The 21,319-nt window shown below is 39.9% G+C and overlaps 2 protein-coding genes across 6 annotated transcripts; one reads left to right on the top strand and one right to left on the bottom strand.

Annotated features, from left to right (window-relative positions):
* The first annotated feature begins 232 nt into the window (after nucleotides 1–232).
* Nucleotides 233–18,203, top strand: LOC100118049 (sn1-specific diacylglycerol lipase beta). 5 transcript variants are annotated; one of them, XM_008211386.4, is made up of 15 exons: nucleotides 233–651; nucleotides 1,637–1,928; nucleotides 12,973–13,071; nucleotides 13,340–13,552; nucleotides 14,034–14,356; nucleotides 14,820–14,963; nucleotides 15,291–15,459; nucleotides 15,646–15,769; nucleotides 15,924–16,067; nucleotides 16,144–16,255; nucleotides 16,339–16,431; nucleotides 16,530–16,684; nucleotides 16,771–16,917; nucleotides 17,371–17,486; nucleotides 17,582–18,203. In XM_008211386.4, the coding sequence occupies exons 3-15, from the start codon at nucleotides 12,977–12,979 to the stop codon at nucleotides 17,745–17,747; spliced, it is 2,001 nt and encodes a 666-aa protein (XP_008209608.1). In that variant the 5' UTR covers nucleotides 233–651; nucleotides 1,637–1,928; nucleotides 12,973–12,976; the 3' UTR covers nucleotides 17,748–18,203. The 5 variants fall into 5 exon arrangements, with proteins under 5 accessions (XP_008209608.1, XP_016838435.1, XP_016838434.1 ...); XM_016982946.3 differs by lacking the exons at nucleotides 233–651; nucleotides 1,637–1,928 and adding an exon at nucleotides 7,679–7,941; XM_016982945.3 differs by lacking the exons at nucleotides 233–651; nucleotides 1,637–1,928 and adding an exon at nucleotides 7,679–7,919.
* LOC100118089 (RNA polymerase I-specific transcription initiation factor RRN3) lies at nucleotides 16,723–21,295 on the bottom strand. Its single transcript, XM_001602103.6, has 8 exons — nucleotides 21,025–21,295; nucleotides 20,483–20,686; nucleotides 20,049–20,268; nucleotides 19,866–19,974; nucleotides 19,639–19,791; nucleotides 19,067–19,558; nucleotides 18,782–18,960; nucleotides 16,723–18,698 (listed from the first exon to the last, which is right to left on the bottom strand). Exons 2-8 carry the CDS (start codon nucleotides 20,684–20,686, stop codon nucleotides 18,250–18,252), a joined length of 1,806 nt encoding a protein of 601 aa, XP_001602153.1. The 5' UTR covers nucleotides 21,025–21,295; the 3' UTR covers nucleotides 16,723–18,249.
* Nucleotides 21,296–21,319: the final 24 nt, after the last annotated feature.

The raw sequence follows: 21,319 nt of genomic DNA on the forward strand, positions 1-21,319 counted from the left end.
ACCTCCAGTATGTAATAATCCCTTCGCATTCGCAAAAATCCGCGATATAAGCAAGCGCGAAAAACACAGACAGACGGCAGAGAGCGAGTCCGAGTCTCGATCTCTCGCGAGGCCCGTCTCTCCCCTTTCTCGCGAGGCCGTCCAGCTCTCCGCGAGTGTATGGAAGCGAGCGATGGAGCAACCACGCGAGTTCGGCCTATCGACAAGTAGCACGAGGGGAAAGTCCCAGTCGCAGCTCGGAGTCCCGCTCGAGCAGGAGGTCCCCGCCGCGAGTAGCTGCCGCTGCCGCTGCACTCGAGTGCTGCACGTACGTGTGTGCGGGCGCGTGTGTGGCCGCCGAGCGAAGGTGAACGAGTCGTCGTCGTCTCGCGTTCTTGTACTTATATTACCGCGCGGAGACACTGCCGCCGCGCGAGTCTCTCTTTTCGCCGAGTTTTTTGCATTGCAAGTATTGTGTGCTGCGATTATTCGAGGCTTGTTATTCGGTTGTTCAAGTTTGTGCGGGTGTCGTCGTACAGTTGCCTATTCGCAGTGAGGAGCCGGCCAATTCACGGATTTCGCAGCAGAAGCTGCAGAAGAGAGAGGAGAAAGACACGAGAGAGGAGCATCAGGAGGCAAGCTTTTGAGGACGACTTTACAACCAGGCAAAGCGTACGTTTACTTTACTCTGGTGCATTGCTGTTTGTTTGGTAGTTTCGTAACGCGCATTATCGCTCTTGGACTTGGTGGGCGACTTGCCGATTTTTTTATGAAAGCTTGCCGGCCGCGAGGTCGAGCGTTGTTTGCCTCTGATTTGTAACGGTGTAAGGAAAGTATGCGACTTTGACTCTACGGCCTTTATATTTTCATCCTACTCGTTTACTGCAGTATAAATAAGTATATATTTCGAATGCGCTTTTTAATTATTCTTAGAAATTGCAAATAGTTTTTGGGATGATGTGCCACTAGGGATACTTCCATCACCATTTGCATCCTCACTTTACCAGTGTTACCGAATGCTCTTTTACGTTTCGGTCAGTGACTCGGAACATGCCTGTGTGATGTGTAACTGTAAATCGACACGATTAGTTCTTCTCATACAAACACTTTATTTCAAGAAGAAACGTACTATTTCTGCAAATTATTTTGAACTTGTTTTAGTTATTTCTCGCATATTTCATTTGCCGATCCAATTAATTAGTAAATTGTTAGTTAATGCAAAATTTAAGTTTAAATAATTGACATGAATCAAGTTCTGCGTAAAAGTTTCATCTTTTAATTATAAATAATTAGATAAATTTTTTTGGATTATTCATCGCGTCCATGCTCAATATACAGGCTGTACCGCGGCAGTCAAAATTACACTATTAACCCACAGAATAATCAACCTGACTCCTCCGAACACCTTGCTATGTTACGCATGATTTACTTCGATTATACGCCTATCAAAAGGTAATTTTAATTATCATATGTGTCATCGCCGTAATTTTTCATACGTTACATTTGTAATACGCAACCTCACCGTCTAATGCCTCGACCAATACTTACGCGCGATCGTGACACCGGCACTTAAATCGTACATAGCGAGAAAAAGCAAATCGATAAAAACACTTAAAGATATCGTTAAACAGCAATTAACCGTACAAACACACCGCAGGACACGTACACAGGCAGCTGTTGCCGGGGCGAGCAAGCGATGCAGGAGGGGCTCCGCGCGCCCGGGAGCGCCTTCAAGGAAGCAGCAGCGAGTCGTCGCGGTCGATCGGCCAGGCCGGCGACCGGACAGCATCATCAGCGAGACAACGAATATCGCCGAGGAAATAGACACTTACAGGCCTGCTGAAGAAGGACGCCGGGCAGTACGTCCTCTTTGTCTCTCTCGATCGCGTACGTTCGCAGCTCTTTCTCTCGCGGCGGCGCGTCCCTGGAGGAGCTCCATTACAAGACAGGTGAGTGTACGGTATAACAGTATAGTGTGCAATGAGTGTATGCAGTGGTGCCAGGTGAGATTATTACGGAGGCGAATTATATTATGAGAGAGTATAGCGTACAGCGGCGCGAGCTGTCCGAGCTGTTGGCTTTCTCTCGGTGATTCGGCGCAGGCTTTATGTAGGCCGATTCCGGCGAAACGATTTCGCGCGAACGCGATGTTATAATGAGGAAATTGGCCGCTCGGCGTGTAACCGCGAATTGCAGCTGATGCAGGACTGTAGCGCTGCGCTGATGTTCTTTTGACACAGTGCTCTAGTTCCCTCGTCGCGCGTCGGGCAAGCGATAAGCGAGAAGACGTTTGTAATTGTTCTTAACGAACGTGTGTCTTGCCGGACCCGTACTCTATCTGCTCGTGCGAGAATGTTCTGATTGTAAATACGCCTAGTGGGCTTTTGAAAATATCGGTTTATGGGATGGTTTGTAAAATAGCCGGAAATAAAAGCACGTATAACTTATTTGTTCTGTTCTTCAAAAACCCAAAGAGCCTCCTGCACGATTGATTTGATTCTTTATTTTCGGCACACAGCGAGAAGTTTAAGAAGTCATGTCTGTGTCCCTCGATACAGTGGCTTCTCTTGTTTCGTTCATTCTTCCCCTCTCGGGCTCCTTGCTTTTTCATCACGCGGAAGTACACACGCGTTTTCGTCGCAGGCGTAATCTTTCACCTCTCCCATTTTAAAGCGCCGAAAGAGGAAGAGGTATATGAGCCAGAACAAGGAAACACACTGTTCTTTCCACTCTCAAGGAATCCAAGATAGATCTACCGCAGAAGTGAATCCTCAATCGCCACAAAATATCCCACTCGCAGGAGTCGCTTGGAATAAGAATAAGAGCCCACGTGTAGTGCACGCGTGTGCTCGTCGCCGTGATGATGCATACGCAGACGATTTTAATGGCCTCGCGCATTTATGCTCGGGGAAAAAAGTCGTCGTCGACGAACGGAAAATTAATTTCCAGCGGATTAGCATTTTTACGCGCGTCTCGTCTGTGCGGCTTTTTTCCGCCTTCATCCTGTACATTTAATCGAAGAATCGATGCGGAGCTTCCTTTTAATGCGCGCGCGGTTGAACGTTGTTACAGCTGGGATAAATTTTTCGTCGCCTTTGTACAACGCTGGAGTGGATTATAGAGTATGGCTAAATGCAGCGCGACAAGTGCATTTGAAGAAATGTAGTCTGTAAAGACCGCGACGAGAAAGAAATAAGGCGAACGCGGCGCTCTGTCATTAAGTGCGGGCCGCGCGGATTTTACTTTGCTTTGCTTTGCTGTGCCTCGTTTGCGAAATCCCAAGCGATCAATTTTTAAGACCGATAAAGCATTGCGCGGGTTTACGAGGATGTAGAGAGGGTCATTTTGTTATTATACCGTTTGGTTTAGTTTGACGCTAGCAGCGTAGTAGTGATGCAAGTGCAATAGTTTATTAAAGTCCTTAAATTATTAAACATTGTTTTTTCTATATGTATAGTACGGAGTGAATAATTGAATAAAGCTGCGAGTAGTATATAGCCCTTGATCATGTACAATTATTTAATATAACAATATTAAAACAGCGTTGTTTCTAGAAGAAAATAACACTGCGAGATCCAGAAATGTTTTGTTAAATTAAAGTAAAGTTTGCAAAAGTTATACTTCACCACTGAAAATGAGACCTATTTACAGGTTGAATTTAGTACTAATGTGGTTTTTTTCGTCTTCCGTGACCGCTACTATAACGAATTCAATTTCATAATAGAAACGAAAAAGAACCTATCCGACGATTTCTCTGGCTAAACGCTAGTTAAAACTTTCCAGTTTCCGTACAAACGTTACTATACCTACCGATCTATAACGTGATTGTTAAAAGAATAACATATAGATATAATACGACTTTTGCTCGATTGAAAAATTCCATAATTTTTTCAGATGACCAGAAACACTGTTGCACTGTCGAAAAAAATGTATGTTTTAGAATCACGATCTCCATTTATATCTAAAAATCGAAAAAACGTTGTAAAAAAGTATACAGTTACATCCATATTATACAGAGCTTCGTTCATCTCGATGACTCATCGTCATTAAAACGAAAAAAAATCCAAACCACGTATGGTATATAGACGAAAGTTTAGACGAAAAAGAAAAGTCACGCGGTTACATTTTATATCAGCCTCGTCGCTGCGAAGTAATTGGGCCAACTCCACGACATCGAGCCACACGCGCGTTTACATTAAACAGTGGGTCGAGCGTTGACCGCCAAAAAATGCTCGCGTCGTCGGTTCCGGGCTAACTCGCGTCAATCGAAATTCCTTAACTGACAAAACAATTACGCTTCATCGCGTGTCCAGAACTTTTCGAACATCGATTTTTCGTTCCGATTTCTTAGCATATATTGCAGTGCTTGCGAAACCGCGAGAATAACGCGAGTCCATCGAGACGAATGCGACGACTCGTAATTATTGCTCGCTACGAAGGAAAAAATCCCGCAAACCTTTCTCGCCACTGATGAGATGGTTTGCTCACAGTCGTTTGTGTATTGCGTTTTGTTCGGATGAAAAAATCTTGATGTCTCGGCGGCTTTGGCTGATAACCAGCCATCCATAAAAAGCTGGAATTTTTTACTCGGTTTTTATGAAATAAGTTTGATTCGAGCTCATAATCGTCGCTCCCTACGAACAGTAGCACTGTTCAAATTTTCCGTCATTAGCACAACTCATTTCACGCACGCTAAACTAGCACAACTCAAAATTTCCTGCAAAGACTAGCACAACTCAAACTTTCTCACAACTTAAACAACGAATTTCTATAAAAATTTCTCAATTTTTGCGAAACTGTCCCTAATGAACGTTTTTAAATATTCACAATTTACAACTTTTTACCGAATTTAAAATTATTTTCCCAGATGCAATAATTTTTTACGAATATTTTTTTAAACTATTCACTTTTTTTAAAAACCTTCTAAAGTTTCCAAAACCTTTTCAAACTTTGAGGTTTGTCTGTCTTTGTCCAAGGTTTTCATGAACTTAACCAACAAAATAACCCATTTTAAGTAATATAAAGTCGTGAGTTGTGCTACTCTTGACCGCATTTCTGAACTGTGCTATTCTTCGCGTCAAATCGTGAGTTGTGCTAGTTTTCGTTTGAAAATTTGAACTGTGCTAGTCTTCGTACGGAGCTACGATATAATCCGAGCGCGAATATACGCAGCTTATCCGGGCGCATTGTGGATTTTTATTTGTGGTTCGAATATCTATTTCTGAAACCGGTTTTTCGCCGGAACAGTTGCGCTCTGCGCTGGTTACGTTATAACGCAGGTGAAATGTAAACTGATTGGCGAATGCGGACGTAACTTTTAATTTGCCATTGGTTTACTATATTCCGATAACTAAACTTATATTATTATACATTCAACAATGAAGTATGCGCAGCTGTACCCTCTTGTAAATCGATGTTGCCAAACATATCCGTACTATATTGTGTATTCGTTAAATAATTTTCCTATACGAAGAAAATCGCTTTCGATTAATGCGTGTAATAATTAAAACCAGTTTTATCGCGCTGCATTTCCTCGAGGAGGTATTTAAGATTTTTACGGCGTATAAAGTCGACGATTCCGGTGAGCTTATGCGACAAAACGCCATTAATGTAAAATCTCTTTTTAAACAAGCGTCGACGAATAATTCATTCGCATCATCGATTTTCGGCTTACCGGCGAAGACAATGACTTTCCAGAGAGTTTCCGGAAATCGTTGACAGTTTTCTCCCGATTTAAGCTATACTCTTATCTCGCACATAAGAGCATTCCCGAAATTCCGAATAAACCGTGTGTGGCACTACATCCGTAATAAATGATCCTAGAGCTGCAAAAATTTTATTCAAAATTCGTAAATATAAACACTTTCTTCAACGTCACCGAGACATAAGACCGCATTATCTAATGCCGTTAAGTAACGCCCGCATACTTCTTCTCTAAAATATACAGTTACAAAATCCGCGCGTTCTTCGCCTCGATTCCCAATTCGCACATCGGAGAGCGGCTGCGGCACACCTCCGTCTATTCTCAGAACTTTTACCTTATTTTAAGAATGATGTCCTAAAAAATCGTTCGAGCACAGAGTGCATCACCATAGCCGCGTTTAGAATCGCGTCCTAACACACTTTCTTGTCTCTCACGCGGCTTATTTCGCGTCGCGCGTCTCTCCCTCGCGACAGATGAAATAATCGGCGCTGTTATATCAATGCGCGCATATACCCACAAGCACGCACGCGCGCGTAACTTTCACTCAAGCTCGACCGGCGGATACTTTCTCTGATGAGCCGTCGCCGGCGCGCGCAATAATATCGCTGTCCCCGCGTCATATCGGACATATCGCGCACAATGCGCGAATCTTGCGAGTTTCTTCCCCGCTATGTATACGTATGTATATATAGCTACCTACGCTCATTCAGAAACTCTCCCATAAGTCTTTGAGCATACCGCGGCGCTTGCGGGAGATCGACGATGATAAGACAACGTGTGCGGCTTTTATTCCGAGAAATCTTGAATGTTCCGCCGCAAGTTGCTGTGGAGAGCGTATGTAAAAGCGAAGTGTGCGAGAACGATGGAGGGAGCTGATATAATTTAATTAAAATCTTGTTAGTCTAATTTTTCATGTGCCGGCTAGCTCTCCTCTGCGTAAGTGGGCTGTTTTCACGTATTTGCCTATCTACTAGCTGCTGGCGCGAGTAGTTTATTATTCGAGTTTTTCTTAATTGCAGCGGTCTTAACGAAGTTGTGATTATAGTTTATATGCAGGAATTTTAATTTGTTGGTACACTTTCAGATGATTTTCGCAACATCTGTTGATTCATCGTTGTTAAGATTTTAATAAGTTTACAATGACGACGCGCTTGCTTTTCTGATTTTTAAATATGTTCAAAGTCCTAAAAGATATAAGATCAATGTTTCATCAAAAGCAAAATTAATAAGTATATATATATATATATATATATATATATATATATATATATTATCTAATATTATGTTGTTGAATGATATTTCCGATGAGCGATGAGCAGCACTGAGATAACTTTTGTTATCGATATCTTGAAATTCGAAAACAATTAACAAACAAAAATATTGTCAATATATCTAGAAAGCATCATTTATTGCCCAAAGTATCGCTCCACGTTCAGTAGGAAAGGATGTGTCGGTCGGACACGCGAAGACTATCGCAAAAATCTATATGTTGCATCGATTGCATTGTAAAAACCGTCAAAGATCAACATATTGTCTTTCATAAATTATCAATTCATCGAATTAGTTATCCGATCGAACCCAAGGACCGTCCGTAATCACTCATTGTAATAACAATGAGCCAAGAGGGTTTAGAGAGCCAGGACGTTACTCTTCGATCAACCAATAAGTATAGCTCCTCGTCGTATCAATTGCCGCAAAACTCGACAAGTCGTTAATCAAATCGATCGCGCTATTATAGCTGTACACATACAGGCAGATCATATAGCGAAGCGGCTCAACGCTCGACGATTAAATAATCGATTCTCACGTTAGGTAGTTCTCGGGCAATAATAGCGCCGCCTGTTGCCGGCTGATGCGTCTCCGCGAAGAAAGGAAAATCGAAAGCGTCACGTGAACGCTCTATACGGCCTCGTGAATAATACATCATCGGCAGTCACCCGCTCGTTCGCGCGCGCGCGATTAGGACTGTATATACTTTCTTCATGACACGCGGTGCGGTCAGTCTACACGAGAGCGTTGCAACGCCTACTGAGATGCGGCGGAGAGCCGAGCGTAGGTGGAATCTCGGGATTATCGCGACGAGAGACAAATGCCGCCAATCGGCTGGTGCGCGTGTTAACGTTTACATCACATCTAGATCGATTCGATTCAGCTGATAGGTGTACGGAATGTGATGTATGTATACGTTGATGAATTCCATCGGCGACGTTCGGGTTTAGCTGACGATGAATTGAAGGTGAATGAATTTGTAGGATATTGTGAGTATATTATAATATGACCGCATGGTTGTAAGCAGAAAAGAAGTGCGCTGAATATGCATATAGCCTGTCATCTCTTTTATCTTTGCAAAATAGTAGAAGTGTGCTTGTTGAAAAAAGATGTGATTGGCAAAGCTTTTAGAGTGGCAATATGCTCCAAGAGTCTTTAGGTATTTTATTTTAACGCTGCTGTATCGTTGAAAGAAATTTGACATTGTTCAATGTTGTATGTATATTGATTTAAAAAAATTATAGTTTTATGAAAATTATTTATTACTGTTTCCATGGTACAGGTAGTAGAATATTGAATATATGATTATTCTCGCAAAAGAAAACAATTTGATCCGATAAATTTTTCAAAAATTAAAGTTGCAACGACTTGTAGCGGTAGAGAATTTTTGTTGGGCTACATGATTATTCAGAAAGGATCTACTCACCATTTTAGTAAACTTTTCGACATTAAATAAACAGCTGAATCCTATATATAGTAAACTATCGTACATACATAAGGCTTGAAGGGTGTTAGGAAAACTTTTGAACTCGCGAGTTGTATATAAAATAAATACTTTTTTGTTCATAGGTATAGCTTTACGTCATTGACATTGGTAGTCGCATGTGCGTGCACGTATAAATCCACGGCCAACTGAAAGCAACTTGGTGTACCTAGAAGTCTGTATCATTTTCGAGGGCACGCCTTATACCAGACCACTTTTTTGTTCTTTGGGTAAACCCCGCATCGCTTAAGTTTTTCCATGAGTACCTGTATACCGCTCAAAAAGAGAGTTTTACTATTCAATTTTGAAAAAGTCGTTGAATAATGAATAAATATTATAAATAATAGAAGAAGAATTTTTCTCGATTTTTGACGATTTCTTATCAATTGCTATACAATTTTTCTCTGAAAGACCCATGATTTTGTCTTCTACTTTTTAGTTTCGCTGTTGAAAAGTGTTTTTCGCGCTTGAATATATTGAGATACAAACCGGTCAGTAAACTCCATTTTTGATTAATGTACAAAGTTTATAAAAGAAAAGTTCGGCCAGCGACAAGGCAGTGCGTGCGCACGAGGGGGTTTTCCCACTTCACGATAGTGTCCAACGAACTTCAGTAAAGTGGTCTGGTAGGTGTGCCTTTGAAAAAACTTTAACTTCTCGGTACTGAGTTGCTTTCAGTCGGCCGTGGATTTGCACACATACATATTATACACCTGTATACATTCCACCTATACAGATATACAACTCGTGCAGCGAATCTTTGCGTAGGTAGACGAGAGCAGACAACCTGAAAGGTTTCCTTGACTTGCGGTCGACGGGATTCCCGGGACGAAGACGCACACGTCAATTAAGGTGCTAAAACGAATCTTAAGATATAAGCTGTGAACGTGCAGCTGTTTATACAACCGGATGCAGGCGATGACGATGACGAGGGCTCATCTCTGCTTCCCGCATACAGTATAAATCTACGTAGGTTCAGTTCTGTATAAGTTGCGCGAGTTTTCCTGATATCTAGGATCCTTTATTTATCTGGTTGATTTTGTAATATTCGTGGAATACACGCGGTTAAGGATGTTTTTTTTTGTAATTCGCTCGGGACATTCGCTGCGTTGAATCATCCGTATATGCTAATGAGCGTACTTCTGCTTCTTTTTATCCAGGATAATTTGCGTTGACGATTTAAAACTATGAGCGCAAGTGTAAGGAAAAACTGAATTTTTTCACTCATTAGTGCCGGTGAAAGTTTTTCTAGTAATTAACAAGCGTTGTGTGTATCGAGAAAATTATAACATTGAATGTATTCTACGACTTGAGTTAGAAGCTTGTACACAACTCATACTTGTGTTACCATTTTGGTATATGACATTATTTAACTTTGGAATCGTTATCACTTTTACGTGGGCACAAATAATAACATCTGCAAAGATGAAATACGTATCGTATTGACCGTCCGAGTCTTTACAAGCACTTTTTTAAAAGTGCGAATACAACTGTTTTTTTTTTGCCTAAACTAGCACATAATTTTCTAAACCACGTTATAACGATAATATGCATAATAATAAAAAACTTATACTTTTTCCGAAAAAGGACAAAAGACAATCTGACTTACAACCGATTCTCTTACAGCCAAGGCGCTTAAAGTCATTCACACGAAGGCGAGCCACGGCCACGTGTACCGAGTACACACGCGTATGTACAAGTATGTCCGTCGTAAATTACGGCTTCTTACGAAAGCTACTCTAGGCGGCTGAGTTTATGGGAAAAAACGCATAACTTCGTGCCTCGTCGCGTCTATCGTGTCCAAGTTGCGCCGGCGTGCGTTTACCTCCCGACGGCCGACGAGCATCGAGAGGAAGGTGCGAGCTAACGGAAATGACGAAACGATCGCCGGTCGTTCGTATAGCCGTCGAGAATTACCAGGCGAGAGACGAAAGAGCCTGATGTTTAGAGATCGTAAAATCCAGTTGGGGAATCACGTCGGGATTTTCTGATTTATTTATACACGAGGTCCTGACTTATTCTTGCGAATTTTATACCTTTACTACAGACCCTCGCATATTGTTTCAGATGAAAATTATGAAAATTATTTATAGTGATTGAATTTTGCCCAACTCTTGAATGATTGATGTATGCATTCACGAGGGGCTGTATACTAAATAATCAAACACTTTGCACAACAATGCAAAAAAAGAGCGTTCGAACAATAGAGAATTTTGTGGGAAAGTTTTTTCGTATACGTTAAATTTAAATGCGCGACGCCGTCGGAGGTTCCCGCACATACAGGTACACACGCCAATTATTATGTGTATTACGTTATGCATCGCGAATTCGTAAAATGTAGGGCAAATTTCAAGAGGCGAGTTTGGCAAAAGGAACACCGCGAGACGGAGAGCGCGAGAACGAAAAAGTGACCGAACGAGTACTTTTACCGCGAAAAGATCCAGCGATTCTTGGGCCGCCGCGTCATCGAGTTTCAGTTTTCGGCCGATTTTCACGCGCGACCTTGCCGACGCAACATTTCTCCTTCGAATATTGGGTAACGTCTTGCAGATGCACTTAAGCATCCGCGAGAGAGAAATTTCTCGCTTTTGCGAGCTACTTTTTTGGGTTGATGTTATTAACAAAAACAAATTTTGTCGTTACAACGCATAGTCATCATAGTTGTGATTGACAAATAGATACTGGCATGACAAAAGAGCGAACGCACACGTATATTATATATATGCTGTGCGTGCGAGTCAGCTCGAGGCGGTTCTTCCGCTCGGCTGTGTACGGCCGTCAAACGAACTGAAATTAATGAAAAAAAATGAACGGCACATCGGATTTACTGGAGCGAGAGCGTTTCCGGGAGGAAGATTCACATGAAACCGGAGAAAGCCGTTACACGGCGTCGCGTGCCTGAGCGCGAGCTCGATCACGATCGAGTCTCACTGTTACTACTTACTTTAGCGCTCTTCAAGAACGACTCGGAACGTGCTTTTTGACTTTTCAGATTTCCTGTTTTAAAATGAACTTTCGCTTTTTTTGCTCTTCATTTCGCGCGCGGCGCCGACTTGACTCGATGCTCGCGTCGACGTTTGTATGTGAATAAACGCTCGCTTGTTGTGGACGGACATCATATCGGTGTGTTGTATATATGTGTATGATATGAATATTTTTTTTTATGAGAATGCTCCTTGTTGATTGCGCTTCTTGATTAAAAATATCCATCAACTGAATTAAAAGTTGCTTCTCCACAGCGTATTCTCGGTGCTTGTGTTTATAATTGGCAATATCTAATCGTTGGTTCAGTATTGTTCTTCTTATGTCATTACAAATCTAAGGATAGTTTTGGAGTAGTGCTGACGAGAAAGGTTTATCGCGAAAAAATGAACGAAGTTTGTCTCTGGTGCAGTGTTGAGTCAGTATGATTTAATTTCCATGGTGAACACGATCTGTTAATGTTTAACAAAGCTCCGCATTAAGAAATCGCGAAATAAATTGCCCAATGCACATTGCGCAGGGAAGTGCAGAAAGTCATCAGAGTCCAATAAGTTTCCCAGTGTCGCTCTGCGCAATCGGCATTAAGCAACTCTGCTTTTATACATTTAATAGGTGAGCGTCTGTCTCAAATTGAATATTCGCGGGTACATTGCGAAAATTGCCGTTAAAGATATTCATTTTTGTGTGGAAATACCGGAGCTACAATATTTACGCTTTATCTATTTTTAAGTCATTTGATAAACTTAATCATAAGCATCTAATAAATTACTGCAAAGTTTGTCAAAAAGTATACGAATTTATCGAATTTGAGATAGCATAATCTTCTCGTGATACGCGCATGTCAGTTTTATTTTGAGAGTCACTGAATTCACCTTTTAATTCTTAAAATGCGGTATTAGACTTGTCTACGTAGACTTTTTGCAAATTCACTGGAATTCGAAGCAGCTGGCCATTAAATGTTTCCTTTTCTGCCAATTCCTGTTGAATTTAATGTTACACAATAGGATGGGATTCCCCGAACTAAATTCGTAGCCGCGAAGAGCAGATACGAATTTTAAAATAAATGTACTCAAAAAGAACGCACGTAGAGATCTAATATTTGAACATCGTTTATTTTCCTAAAAAGAAAAAAATATTCAACTATGTATCAAAACTCTGGTCAATAAGAAAAAAACATTAAATTATTAAACAGCGCGATAATTATCAGTGTTATCTGCGTACGAGGATCGGATAATTTTCGTACAGTGACTTGCAAATGCTATATCTCTTTGCTGCAGCTATTTGTGCGGCATCATTACTATTTACATAGAAATCTACAATTTTCCTAACTGTACTTTTCATTTTTTTCGAGATTGAATTTTTCTTCCACGCAGTGAAGCCACGGTTTACATAACAACTCGTCACATTCGTATGAAATAACACACATTTCTTCACAGAATGTTAATCAACAAACATGATCAATGAGTCAGTTTTAGCAAATTATCCCAAAGTAATATATTTTAACTTTGTTGCATTTAAATGAGTAAATTCATAGGAATATTTTCGTCTTTTACAGAAAAATGCCGGCCTTGAAACTTTTCGGAAGGAAATGGCTCGCGGCCACAGATGATCTCGTTTACCCTGGTCTCTTTGAAATATTCATAAGGGTTGTATGGTAAGTTTACAAAAAAAGTTATTTGCAATAACGAGCTAATTTCTCATCAAACGATCGCGTCGAAAAATTCGAACTCATCAGTCGCACGATTCTCGTACACAGACTTTTTTGCAAAGATGAAATCTAATCAAAATCCGTGACATCCGCGACACGACATTTGCTTTTCCGCGAATATCGAATTACTCAAGAGTCGTGGAAAAAAAGAGACGATACACACAAAGATCGTGTGTATACATATAAGTTAATGATGACGCTTGTGTGTCGACAGGTTCGTGCTGATAGGAATAGCCTGCCTGAGGTACTACGGCGAGACGTGGAAATGCCGATCGGGCGGAGATCTCGTGAGAGTTTTTCTCATAGGCGAAATGGCCATACTCGGGATCGTGACGATCCTCATAATATTCATAGTGAATCACAGCGCGCGAGGCTCGATAGCTGACACTTACGCGCGGCGTTACGTCCAGCCTCTGCTCACCGTCAAGTAAGTAAACAACGATGATGTTTTTTGTCTCTCTATCGACCCGGAAAAAAGGTCCGGCCACGTAATACCGCAGATTGCTTGACAAAAAACTTTAAATTGACCTTCGATGCGTAGCGGATGTCTGGGCGAAAAATATTTGTTCGCGATAGTACAATAAATGCGCTTTATTTTTGGCACTTATTAAGTTTCGTTTTAGCCGACAAATGCCGCTATCATCAGCGTGTGATTCATGCTCGAGATATTTTTGTTTGAAAAAGTCAACGATAATCCGTGTTAAAAAATACACCGACGAGTGTCGGCAGTACAGTTTACCTATACATGCACACATTTGAAGTCATAAGTATACAGATTCCAAGCACCTTCCTTCCTGTAAACGTAGGAAACGCGTTGCCTATATTTAAACATTCATCATGCACAGCAGGAAGTTGAGAAATACGCGCAATCATATACGATTTTAAGCCATACCGATCGATCCCCACAGAGTCCTGCTGATCCCAGCGGAAGTAGTCTGGAACATCCTGGGCACGATATGGCTGTTCAGCGAGGCGGTCGAGTGCAGCAGCGAGCACTACACGACTGGGGTGGTGGAAGCTCTGGTGATATTCGACTGGGTGCTCATCGGCCTGACGATCTTCGGCCTGGCCTTGATCTTCGATCCGCTAGGCTCGCTCGGCCTCGAGGACAAGGAACTCGAGGACTCGGTCGAGCACGGCAAGATCTCCAGGATCTGGCTCAGGCGCTTCAAGTTCTTCTGGTGGATGAGGCGCGACGAGAGCGCCAGCGAGACTTTTCAACATGTTGCTGGTGAGACATAGGTACATGCGGGTGAGGCCGAGCTGACGGGATCGCGTGTATACCGAGGGCTTCGAACTCTTTCGATATAATAGATATCGCGATCGCGCGTGTGTTTCCTGGTAATTGTCGCGCGCGGGACATTGAGACATTGACGTGACGTTAGGCTTAAACGAACAGTTAAGGACTTTACTTCTTTTGTTCCACTCGCGACGACTGTCAGACCGCTATCCAATTATGTGTCTTCTCCGATCGGTTTCGAACGAATAAATGGGTCAAACTGCGGTCAGCTTATATTCTGCTCGGGATCGTCGTTGCCTTCATTAGCATTTCCTACGAACCATTTGATGAATTGACAAATGCTATTTCGCCTTGGCTATTACATCGTTCAGCCAATAACGATCGTTCATCGAGATGCGATTTTTCACAATGAACTTTGAATAAGGCTGATGATCATCGTTTCTTCACATTCCAGGACTGCTGAGTGCTCTTTTTCGCGGAACAGACCTGGTACCGTCGGACGTGATGGCAGGATGCGTCCTGCTGAGGGTCAGGCAAAAGCGCGAGACGCTCGAGTTGAGGAGACTGAACATCCTCGAGCGACCGAAATACACCACTGGTATGTTTCTTCTAAACTATACAAAACATCCCAATTACATAATCATATGTTATTGCACTAAATTGCATGAAATTCAAATATATAAGCGAGAAAAAAGTTTCGCAACAAAAGCTCTCGCGCGTATTGTTATCGCGCCCAAGCCAAATAAAAAAGTCCCGCGTATTATTATGTATTTCGATTCTGAAAAGAAAAAATATCGCCACGTCTTAAATGCCGGGCAAGCAAATTATCATAAACACATTAGCGCGCGAGAAAGCCCGCCACGGCGAAGCTTACCTAAGAGAAGTAACTAATTTCACCGATTTCCAATTTCGCGTGTGCACGAAGATGGCGTCAGCATATTCGCGGGGGCGCCAGACTGGATGTCGCTCGAGTGGGCCCATCACTACCTCCAGCTGGCTATCTCCTCCTACGGCTGGCTCTTCGTCATCTACAGGCACGCCTGCACCGGCTGCTTTCGCCTCGTGCGCGAGATGACGTGCTGCGCCTGTATGCGGTACGTATGCACGGATAAAAAAACCTTTAACGATCCGCATTATGCGCTTAAATTGGCGCGCTGTTCGAGAAAAAAATCTGTTAGCTTGACATGTAGCACCGATTGAGATTTTTTTAATAACAAAGTTATAGAATTTAGCGTTTTTTATGAGAGAGAATTCATAATAACGGGTTTACGCCTGTGCAGGAGGAAACGGAACGTTGTTCTCGACGACAATTGCTGTCTGTGCAGTCTGTCGGGCGTGAAAACTCTTTCCAAGCTTTCGGAGGACGACATACTTTTTGCGTCCTTCAGGAATCATTTGTGCGAGGTAAGCATAGAGGCATATCAAAACTTATGTATGCGCTTTGTAACTGTAAACACCAATCGAGAATTACTTTTTGTTTGAACAGTTCCATTCAAACGGTTCATGCCGATTAAGTGGTTGTTATGTGCGTTAATAACGAAATTTCTGTCTTTTGCAGATACCGTTCGTTGTATTGGCCGATCACAAAACCTCGAGCATCGTCATAGTCATAAGGGGCTCTTTGTCCCTCAGGGATCTCATTACGGACATTGCGGCAGCTTCCGACTCCTTTGAGCCAGAGGGTCTTCCTCCTGGAAGCATGGTACATTAACACACTCATAATTATATTCATTACACAACCGATTTTATCATATTAACATATTAATTTTACTTTTCAGGCGCACAGAGGAATGATCATTGGAGCTAAAGTACTTCTCAAGCAGCTTGATCAGTATAAGGTGCTTGAAAACGCATTCAAAATGTATCCTCATTATGACCTCACACTAACAGGTATATAGCTCAGAAAAAAAATTGACGTTTAAAGGATTACATTTTGCGTTACCAATTAACTCAATTTCATATCACGCTTCCAGGACACAGTTTAGGTGCTGGACTCGCTGTATTATTAGGTACATTGATCCGTCCTCGTTATCCTCATCTCAGGGTTTACGCGTTCGCGACACCTGGTATGTGCTAGAATTTTTTCAAAAGTTATCGTATTTCGCGTCATCACATTATACATTGGAAGAAATTTTTGTGCTAAAATGATTCTACTTCTGTATAGCTGGATTGCTGAGCAGAGACGCTGCTCGAGTGACTGAAGAATTTGTGTTATCTATTGGACTGGGCGATGATTTAGTTATGAGACTTAGCGTTGACAGTATGGAAAACTTTAGGACTTCGTTATTGATTACGCTTCAAGCCTGCAGACTTCCAAAGGTAAATCAATGTCAAAATTCATAAGTAAAACGCAAACGTTTTTTTTTATTATATATAGGTAAGATAAATTTATTTTTCAATTGCAGTACAGGGTAGTTCTTAATGGTTTTGGTTACATACTGTTTGGAGTTCCTGATAGAGATCTAAATAGGACATGGAGAAATGGTAATACAATAAACTCCATACCAGGACAATTACCTCTCTTGTCCGAAACGCCATCGATGCGACCGACAGTAAGAAATCTTATTCTATTTGCTTACACAATTCAAAATTTAGATTAAATATATACGATATAAGATCTATATCAACGTTGACAAATATAACGTTAAAGAGTTTTTAACGCAAATAATTGATGTATCCTCAATTTATTGCCTAATTTGAATGGTGATGATGACGAATTCTACCTAACTTTTTCTCAAAATCGCATGAATTATTTCTTGATTGAATAAAAATCACGCTGACCTACTACTAATAATAATGATGAAATGAATATAAATACTAATAAACATTATATTTGTGGCCAAATTACGAATTTAAATTTTATATCGATATACCTTATTAGTTTGAACTTATCGGTACAAACTATTTTACGCTCGTCGTATTATAGTCATTCGATAGATAATATACTCGAACTTAATACAAAATAAGTCTATCAGAAGTAACATTATTTTCAAACAAAATTTTAGGAAACAATTTTAGAAAGAGACGTTACAAGAAGAAGGTACTCAAAAGTCAGACTTTATACAGCGGGTCGGATACTGCACATTGCTCGATGTAAACCGGCATCGAAGGAGAAGAAAAGGTTCGATAATCGATACAATCTAATATAGTGGACATCGTATTTACAATTTAACAGTACATCGAATGCCTTAATCGATAACGATTCGCTTATTACAGGAAAAAAAATAAAGACAAAAAATTCGAGATGCGATGGGCGCATCCAGAAGATTTTATGGAACTGTCTGTGATGCCTCGCATGCTGCTGGACCACTTGCCAGAGAACTTAGAAGAAGCTCTCGCGATTCTTGTCAAACAGCAAGATGAGCCGCTTTTCGTACTTTGATTCATTGCGAATAAATAAAATTCATTACCTCAACGTTGTCGAACGTTTGAAAAACGAATTTGCATATTCAAAACGAATCTGCAACGAAAGTATGTGCATACTTCACCAGGCAGTATTTCTTTATGGCAATTGTCAACTTAGATTAGGTTCATTCAATTTTTTATACGCCTTATTTATGTACATAAATAAAGTTTTGATTATGATTAATAATATAATATGAAAACAACAATGCTGTCAATTGCGTAACATTGCATTAACATCTCTAATCGATTATAGCAATAACGTAAATCAATCTGTAAATAAGTTTGAATATTTGTTCTTGTTATATATATAAATTTATATAGTCTTTAAGTCTTGTACTAGCTAACGAGTCGAAAATGGTTTTGAGCAAACCCATGAGTGTTTAAATATTGCCTCATGTAAATAGAAAAACAATACATGGCAATAGACGATTAACCAATATTTTAACTATTTATTACGAAAACCCTAAATACCATACGAATCACGTGTATATGAAACCCGGTGACGTGCTATACGAAAATTTGTCAAAGTGATTTTGCGAGTCTAGACTCTGAGACGTAAAACTTTCGTCCATGAAGTCGTCTTCGTCGCATTCCGATTTACTACTCCTAGAAACGTAGGAGTCTGTCGTGTTGGGCATTGTGCACTGACTGTTATTATACAGTGGTGTTATTCGTTGTCCACTTAATACTAACAAATACGGGTCAAAAGGGAAGAACGTGTCTAACCAATTTATGAAGCGATTGGTAGTCTGTAGTACCGGTAGATTGCTGCGTGAATTCCGCTCGATGACTGTGTAGCAATAAGCTAGTTGGTAATTTCTTGTGACTGCGGCAAAATTTTGTACAACTGCAGGCTGACAGACTTTTAACGGGTTTAGCCTACATGTGACGATTTTGGTAAGGTTAAGTCCTTGTAAAAACAGCAAATCTGAAAAGAACGTACAATATATGATTTTTTCGTAATTAAAAAATAAACAAAATTTGTTCCAAAGTTCTCTGTAATAAACTTACGTTTCTTTCCATCTATTATATCCTTATGCCTAAAAGCCAATAAATAAAACATAGCTTGACACACTGAATAAAAAACTGTGTGCACTCTGACGTCACTATTGGCACATTCCAAACTATCTTGTGAACTGATGTAACTGTGGATCCATGTTGACATTTCCAACAGGACACTTTGAAGCAAGCTGAAAGTTATTTTAATACAAAGTTAGCAAATACATTGTCAGAATTATCATACAAACAGGTGACTGATTCTATTAATAAATTGGCAATATCAGCCTTTCTACCTACCCAACTGTGATATATGTTGCTCTTGCTAATAAACTAGCAATATAGGATACAGCTGACTGTCTGATTATAGGAGCTACATTTGGATTCGACACTTTCTGCCACAACCACCTAATAAATGTTTCGGCTACCGTCAATTTGAAGCTACAAAGGTAGAACATGATAAACTGAACATGATGGCTTGCATGTGTTGTTAAAATTATTCTTTCGAATGTGTATAGTAAGTCATTGTAAATGATTCTTAATGAATCAATTTGTAATTGTCCTTCGACGTGGCAGCAGTTGTACACATATGCAAGTACCTGCTCCATGCACACGTCTAACATTTGTGCACCTGGATGTTTCATTTCTGTACTATGAGATTTCTTACTATTATTTTCAATATTTGTGTCATCCAATTTGAATATTGCCTCATTCTCATCTTCTTCCATATCCTCATCATCCTCACAATTTTGAATTTCAGAAGGAGGAACACTAACATCTAAGGCCACCAATCTGTAGAGCAAAAAATTATTCCTTGAAAACTGTATCAATTCAAATATAATTAAGCAATGATTATTGAGAAGAGTATATACCTGTTTATAATCAAACACAGTATGTCTTTTCTCAACTGCGGGGCATAATCTAGAATTTGAATTAGAGAAAATAGATATTGCTGTGTTGGTACGATTCCTTCCGATACATGTGGATAAAGTGATGTGAGGCTTTGAACAAGAACATCACTCGACCTGAAATTCGTTTAATCATTAGTTATTTTTATATTTTAAGATTACTTTAATCACTTTACAGTGCAAGCACTTACATTGGTATAATTTTTAGAAATTTTCTCAGTGTATCATGTATATGACTGATTTTGTTTTTATAATTTTCTGGACATTTTCCATTTGTCCATGGAGTAGCACCTTCACCAACTAGAAAAATACGAAAATATGTATTGATTTCAAGTACAAGGCTCAGTCTATTCCTTAGTCATTTCAAAACTTACCTAATCTAAATTGGAAAATAAGTTTGTCAATCACCAGCTTCAAATGGTAAATGTGCATACATGTCAAATCTTCCACAAATTTTTTATAAGAAGCTATTATTTCAGAAGATCTATCAGTCCAATTTATATTGAGTAAGACTTCAATAAAAAGCTTGTGAAGCGGTCCAAGCATTGACATGCATTCTTGAAGATCATTAAGAAGCTCTAATAATTCATAATCCTGCCAACAATACAAAAGCATAAAAATGTCAAGATGATTTGTAAACCCAAAATTTTAAATTAACATTCTAATGTTCTACTTAATTAATCAAATAATACATAAAACCAATATTAAATAACTTTTGGTTAAAAAAAAAATGTTGTTTTTAAGTTTTATGAATAATAATTACAAGGCATATATATAAAAAAAAATAACAGGAACACTCTAAACGTACCTTAACATTTGAATCTCGAAGGATGCAAACCATATCTTGATAAGCTTGACGATCGCATCCATTTTCATAATTTAAAAGTACTGTCTTTAAATTTCTAGGTAATTTGAAGCATATTCTCTTTTGTGAGTTGACTAACGCAGATCTCACACCAGACCCTTTCAGGATTGATGAAACACTGCTGACTCGAGATGATACGATAGACATCTGTCATAGAAAAAGTAAATAATAGTTAATATGTTATTTAAACTATATATGCTGTAGATAGGTGTATTACTTATATGATTACAGATATAAACTATCAATAAAATCAATAAAATCTACAGCACAATATGGTGCAATGTGAACTCAATGTATACTTTTTTAAACTTGATAACTCATAGCAAAATAATGACTAATAACAAATTTCAGCAAATTTTCAAATGAACATAAATTTTAATGATAAATGTTTATAAATACATAACAAAATCTAACTATTCGACGTGCTTTGCACACGTCCATACTGTCAGTTGTAGGTTATGTTTGCACACAAAAATGTAACTTACATTGATAAATAAGGTAGACTACTGCTCAAAAATTAAATCCACGCTTCTCTCTTTCTTCCTACAGTAATGGGCACAAGACAAGCACAATTCAACACTCTTTTTTATATTTTTATTCGAAAAATTAACACGTAGTAACTGAAATTTGACCGCGTGTTCTACACACGCCGCGTGCATTCTTCACTATCTACTTTCGCATTGCGGCCCCCTCCAACCGTGTCGACCATCCAACCTCCATCACATTCACGCTCACGGCTATACGAACGACATCTCTCGCATACTGTTTGCATATACAGTA

The sequence above is a fragment of the Nasonia vitripennis genome, chromosome 2, assembly GCF_009193385.2.
Source record: "Nasonia vitripennis strain AsymCx chromosome 2, Nvit_psr_1.1, whole genome shotgun sequence".
Taxonomy (NCBI): domain Eukaryota; kingdom Metazoa; phylum Arthropoda; class Insecta; order Hymenoptera; family Pteromalidae; genus Nasonia; species Nasonia vitripennis.

Bases quoted from the DNA above. Each gene is read 5' to 3' on its own strand.
- LOC100118049 (XM_008211379.4), top strand. The intron at 13,072-13,339 runs GTAAGTTTACAA...GTGTGTCGACAG, and splicing joins ATATTCATAAGGGTTGTATG to GTTCGTGCTGATAGGAATAG. The intron at 16,432-16,529 runs GTATGTGCTAGA...ACTTCTGTATAG, and splicing joins TTACGCGTTCGCGACACCTG to CTGGATTGCTGAGCAGAGAC.
- LOC100118089 (XM_001602103.6), bottom strand. From the start codon at position 20,686: ATGTCTATCGTATCATCTCGAGTCAGCAGTGTTTCATCAATCCTGAAA. The intron at 19,792-19,865 runs GTAAGTGCTTGC...AACGAATTTCAG, and splicing joins TTTCTAAAAATTATACCAAT to GTCGAGTGATGTTCTTGTTC. The intron at 18,961-19,066 runs GTAGGTAGAAAG...AATAACTTTCAG, and splicing joins GCAACATATATCACAGTTGG to CTTGCTTCAAAGTGTCCTGT.